General features: G+C 50.4%; 1 protein-coding gene across 1 annotated transcript in view; it reads left to right on the forward strand.

Annotated features, from left to right (window-relative positions):
• Window positions 1-309: 309 nt before the first annotated feature.
• LOC104539624 (serine/threonine-protein phosphatase 2B catalytic subunit gamma isoform) overlaps window positions 310-6,028 on the forward strand; it is a gene marked incomplete at both ends in the record, with an annotated part of 12,957 nt that continues 7,238 nt past the window's right edge. Inside the window, 3 exons of the mRNA XM_010183210.1 lie at window positions 310-507; window positions 805-929; window positions 5,925-6,026. Coding sequence (XP_010181512.1) covers window positions 310-507; window positions 805-929; window positions 5,925-6,026 — 425 coding nt within the window. The remainder of the gene's footprint in view (window positions 508-804; window positions 930-5,924; window positions 6,027-6,028) is intronic.

Genomic DNA, 6,028 nt, shown 5'->3' on the forward strand with positions numbered 1-6,028 from the left:
GACATCCCGATGACAACTCTATCCCCACCGAATTAGGAGGCGCCGCCGGTGCCCGCGTTTCCAGTGGACGCATATGGCATTTCGTCTGCTTTTGAAACGCACTGAGGGCTGCATTCGGCTGCTCTGGCAGCGTCGCTTTTCTTCTCTCAGTATTTGAGAGCATAATTTCAGTTAAAGTCTGTTTCTGCCTGTCTTCAGGCTCGGATCGAAAGCCTTCTGCTGCAAAACCTGTAATTCTTATTCTCTTTCTCCCCCCCCCCCTGAAGAAATAGAGAGACGTGTTGCTAACTTCTTCGCTTCCATTTCCAGCTGTCCCGTTTCCTCCCACGCAGCGGCTCACTCTGAAGGAGGTGTTTGAGGATGGGAAGCCTCGGCTCGACGTCTTGAAGAGCCACTTGGTGAAGGAAGGGCGCCTGGAAGAGGACGCGGCGCTGAAGATCATCAACGATGGGGCCGCCATCCTCCGGCACGAGAAGACGATGATCGAAGTGGAAGCTCCCATCACAGGTCAGAGGGCTTTCTGTGGACAGAGCCTGAAATAGGGACCATCTAGGAAGCACAAACTGCTTAAATTAGCAGGGTTTTTTTTCTGTCTTCCTTCCATCTGCAAGGGTTTTTTTTTTCCTTAAATTGCGTGAGCTCTCAGAAGCGAGGATTTTGCTGGCGTAGATGGAGTTGGTTGGATGTAAAGCAAGGGTGGCTGGGGTCAGAGCACAGCCATGCTACGCTCCTTGTTGCTGTCGTGACCTTTCTTTTCTTGGCGTGTAATTCTGACCCTCTTTTGTGCTCTGTTTCCTCCCCCAGTGTGCGGTGACATTCACGGGCAGTTTTTTGACCTGATGAAGCTGTTTGAAGTGGGAGGATCACCCAATAACACCCGCTACCTCTTCCTGGGAGACTACGTGGACAGAGGCTACTTCAGTATAGAGGTGACACATAAAGTTCAGCCTGCTAGTACTAACCTAACCAAAAATGTTGGACTAAGCTAGCACATACAGATCTCTTATCCAGGATTTTACACTCCAGACGAGTTTTAACATGGCAAAAATCACATTGTGGGTAACTCTCAGTGTGATTTTGGCAGAAAAATGATGTCCAAGTGTCGTGATTTTGAACTGGGTCCTCACCCAGCGACAGAGTTGAGCAGCAGCGGTGGGGTTAATGACTAAACTCTGGCTTCTGAACTCGAGTTTTAATATCACTTGTAGCTGTCACTCAGGGGAACAAGAGCGAGAGTTGATTGTATGGTGTAGGCAACAGGATCCTACCAGGCAGTGGGAAGCAAATGTTTAAAAACTCGCAGGATTCAGCTTTGCAGGGGAAAAAAAAAAGCACCACGCTACTGAGTCACCGCTTCCCTGAAAGCATCAACCTTGTAATGCCAGGAGAAAGGAGCAATAAATCACCTGGGCTGTTGTTCATCTCGCTGTGACCCATGAGCTCAGTGCAGAGACATTTAATGGTGTCTGTAGCCGTGCTGTGCCCGTGTGACAGTGCATTATTGTCACGGAAACGCTGTCACCTCACAGACATCAGCCGAACATCTGGCAACCGCGTTAGGATTTTGCAGCTCTGTGGGATGCCAAGTATTGGGTGACACTGCAAGTTGTTGGGCTTAAAGGGCAAAGGGATCAATGGGTTCTGAGGACCTGGAAGTGTCAGAGCAGGCAGGATGCGAGAGCTGTCAGCAAATGCTGCAAACCCCAAGGGACTGAGCTTTCTGGATTTGCAGAGTGGAAAAGGAGAGCGTATTCCAGGTGGAGGCAACGTGGTGAGGGTTTTTTAGGGTAACGGGGGCATCAAAGGTGGCAAAACCATCCTGGAATAACAGCAAGTGGTTTTCCTTCAAAGAGGGACCAGCGGGAAGAGCTGAGCCATGGGGCTGCAGAGGAGCCTTTCTCAGTTCAGTTTTGGGGAGGGCCTCATGGACAGCGATGGGGGCGCTTCACACGAGCGCTGCTTTGAAGGGTTCTACAGAGGATTTGGGAAGGGAGCGATGGGAGCTGGTGGTTTCGCAGCGCTCTGGTTTGTTTCCAGCCCGGCTCCGTGCACTCCCTGGTGCTGATGGGGAGCCAAGGTGTGACGGCAGCGGGGACGGATGCTGGGATGTGGGGCTGGGGCTGCTGGGATTTCTGGTGGTGCTGGCAGGAGCAGCCCCGTAACCCCTGGGGAGGAAGGGGAAGAACAGGCATCTGAGCGCTCGCTTAAACGCCTTGGCTTGCAGTGTGTTTTCCTGGAAGAGAGATTCTATTACAGCACAGAAACTCTTTCTGAGGTAAAACATGGAGCTTTTTTTTATATTAACCGAGAAACTTTCAACCGAGAGTTGTTGTGCTCAATGTCTGTGCATGAATTTTACAGCTCCAGGGTGGTGAAGTCCTCTCTTTGCCCTTACCCTGTGATTGATTTGACGTGGAGATTTTGCTCCCAGATCTGCAAAAGTGGCTGCCAGAGTTGGGGATCGCTGCCCTCATCCCTCTGTGCTGTGATAGTGTGGGGGGAACAGATGATGGAGAACGGAAGTGGTGGGAAGAGGCCTTTTATTTCTTTTGAGGAGAAAGGTCTGAAAATCAGAGGTAAACCTCACCCTGTGCAAGGCAGCCTGGTGATTTTGGGCTCCAGACCCTTGGGGCAGTCGATGGCCTTCAGCCCTGAGCAGCAAGTGGGGATTTTGAGCCACTTTTGACCCAACTCCTTCCCCTTTCCCCCCACACCTGCAGAGGGAAAACCACCACGCTCCGTTTACCCCCAGAGCTCGCATTGATCTTTCACGATTCGGGGTGGGCTTTGATTAGTACATGCGGGGGCTGATCCAAATGTCACCGATCAAGCAGCATCTCGGAGGTTTGATTCCCTCTGCTCCTATTGATGGGAGCCTCTTCTCTCCACCTACTGCAAAGCGCTTGAAGAGGTTCCCACCTGGGTGCGCAGAAACCGGTTTCTATATTGAAACCACAGGAGGTTTGCAGCTGGCGGGGAGGATCGCCACGAGCAAAGAGTTAACAGGACCAAATGTGTTGTGTTTTCATGCATGTATTTCGTTTATTTCTCTATTTTACGTGTTGTATTTATGCACTGGGTGTGGAATTGCGGTCCCTGTATCCCAGAGGCTCAGGTGATGGAAAAGCATCCAAATTTCCTTACGCTTTCACCGGTGGGAGAAAGCACCAGCGTGAGTCACCGCGCGAACTCGCACGTCCATGGGCTGGCTGGGGATATTATGGGGTGCCTGCCCGGAGCAGCTGATAATCACGACCTTTTAACTGAATGAAACGGGAGGTAATTGTATAATTGCATCCTGATGCAGGCAATCAGGAAACGAGAGGCAAAACTGGGAGCCAAGGAGGTGTTAAGGCAAACCCGGTTGCAGCCCAAATAACCCTTGTGAGCTTTCCCAGTGCTGTGTTTGTTTGTTTAAGGTAAAAGCCTCAGACAAAACCTTTAAAACCCACTAAAGACCCTGTTCATTAGCTCGGCTGGATGTCCTCACCGAAGTATTTCTGGGCCTCTGGCTTAGGGAAATTCTCATTTAAAGTTGTCCCCTGTACTCGGCACTGGTGAGGCCGCACCTCGGGTGCTGTGTTCAGTTCTGGGCCCCTCACTAGAAGAAGGATGTGGAGATTCTGGAGCGTGTTCAGAGCAGAGCCACAAGGATGGGGAGGGCTCTGGAGAACAAGCCTGATGAGGAGCGGCTGAGGGAACTGGGCTTGTTTAGCCTGGAGAAGAGAAGGCTGAGGGGAGACCTCATCACCACCTCCAACTGCCTCAAGGGAGGTTGTGGAGAGGTGGGTGCTGGGCTCTGCTCCCAGGTGATGGGGGATAGAACAAGGGGAAACGGCACCAAGCTGTGCCAAGGGAGGTTCAGGTCAGAGATAAGGAGGAAGTTCTTTCCTGAGAGGGTCGTCAGAAGCTGGCACAGGCTGCCCAGGGAGGTGGTGGAGTCCCCATCCCTGGATGTGTTTAAGGAGCGGGTAGATGAGGTACTTAAGGATATGGTTTAGGGGGTAGACAGGAACGGTTGGACGTGATGATCTCAGAGGGCTTTTCCAACCGAGCGATTCTGTGTGATTCTGTGATTCCCATTAAGTGTAATGAAGCCATGAAGCGTGGTTTGCTTGGGATTTTTGGGGTTTCTTATAAAGAAAAGAGCATACTGGGGGAGAGGGGAGGGAAGCAGCCATGTGAAAGCTGCTGCCTGGTGGAAGAGGAATTGGTTCACGAAATTATGAAGTGAAACAATTATCGTGCCCAAAAAGAAAATCTATGGAGAGAGTAGATCTGTCAGTGCAGATGACGTGAGGACTGCGTGCACCTTTGCCAGATGAGGTTTTCCATTACAATGGCTCGTGATTGCTGTCTAATTACGGGGTCGTATGGAGGGTGAGCGTGCCAGGAGTGAACGCACTGATTTATCCAGAATACGTTGATCCAGGTTGCTTTCCCCAGCCCTAAGCAGGTTCATTTATAGCAGCTTTCCCTTTGCAGTTCTTTAGCCCAGAAAAGCAATGTTTAGGTTGCGAACACAGGAGGTTAAAGCTTTACATCTCGGAGTAATTACAAATGGTTTTGTTGGGAACATTCCCCTTGTTTAAGATGCAATAAAACATCGTTTTTGCTGCCCTTAGCCACAGGTTAAATTACGTGCCGCTGGCCCTGGTTCTCTTAAGTTTTACAATTCCAGATTTGCCATCCACTCTTTTTCTATGGGGTTGAATTCGGAGTTAGGCACAGGCTTTACAGCTCCTTGGGGCTTTGGGGACCCCTGCATGCAGCTGGAATGACCAATGCAGAGCTTGCCTTGCAGCTTTCGGTGCTTAAATACCATTACAGCCAAGGTGTGTCTGATGGAAACCAATGAAGGATGGGTTTATCTTGGTTCGGGAGGTTGATTTCTGTGCCATAGTGGCTGATTCCTGGAGATCCGTGCACCGGATCAGCAGTGTTTTTAGGTGTAAAACCATTGACAAGACTTCACAGTTCACCAGATGCATGCCGTGCTTGTAGCATGTCAGCCTAAAGGGTAATAAGCTCTTATTAGAGACTTTAATCCAGATCTTAGGTGTTAGGGGATGTCCTTCCCGCACTCAAAATCAACGAGAGAAACACGATAACATTTCTCCATAGCCGATAGCAGCCGATTGAGCTGTCAGCCTGTGTCAGAGCACAGAAGGAGCGAACGCCTTCACTTCCCAGCCCTTCCCTTCTCCACATCCCCTCTTTGGAAAAGCCACCATGAACTGCTTCTGCAGAAAAGGGTTGTTTCGCTTCGGCTCATCAAAGCCCATCTTTTTACAGGTGCCGCAGCTCAGATAGGGGATGTGGAAAGCCCTCTTCAAAGCCAGCAGCCCTTGCTAAGCTTGTTTTTTGGCTGGGCTTTTCCTGTTTTCAACTTGAACTTCGCATGACTGTGGCGTAAGCGGAAAAACAGAGCAGGGGGGGAAGTCGTTGGGGAAGGTTAAATGTAATTTTTCTGATGTTTTAATGCGCTAGATAAAATGCCGAGCTGTCTGTTGTACTCCATGGTCTCTGGTTTCGATTGCAGGGGGACATCTGGAGCGCACATCTCGCCCCGCAGCTGCTTTTGCTTTGCTGCTCTGAAAAACGGGCGCTTTTTCACTTGGGTTTCTGGAAGGAAAAAGCCGCCCCCACCCAGCCCGGAGCCGGTTTCGGTCGAACGCGATCTCATTTGTCACTTCTCCAACTCGGGCCTAATATAGAGAAATGCTCCGTGTGGCTTTCCCCCGCTGCTGCCGTTAGCCAAGATAAGATCCACTGCCGATTATGGAGCTGGGTTTCTACCAGGGTTCCACGTTGAGTTTGGCTCCTTGGGTGTCTTCCCAGAAACGCTTTGTGAAGTCTACGTGTGATTAGTGCCCTATAAAAGGTTTTTATTACACGCCGTCTCCTCCTTCCCTCTCTTGCAGTGCGTGCTGTATTTATGGAGTTTAAAGATAAATCATCCCAAAACGTTGTTCCTCCTCCGAGGGAACCACGAGTGCAGGCACCTCACAGAATACTTCACATTTAA

Source organism: Mesitornis unicolor, unplaced genomic scaffold, assembly GCF_000695765.1.
Source record: "Mesitornis unicolor isolate BGI_N332 unplaced genomic scaffold, ASM69576v1 scaffold39130, whole genome shotgun sequence".
NCBI lineage: Eukaryota > Metazoa > Chordata > Aves > Mesitornithiformes > Mesitornithidae > Mesitornis > Mesitornis unicolor.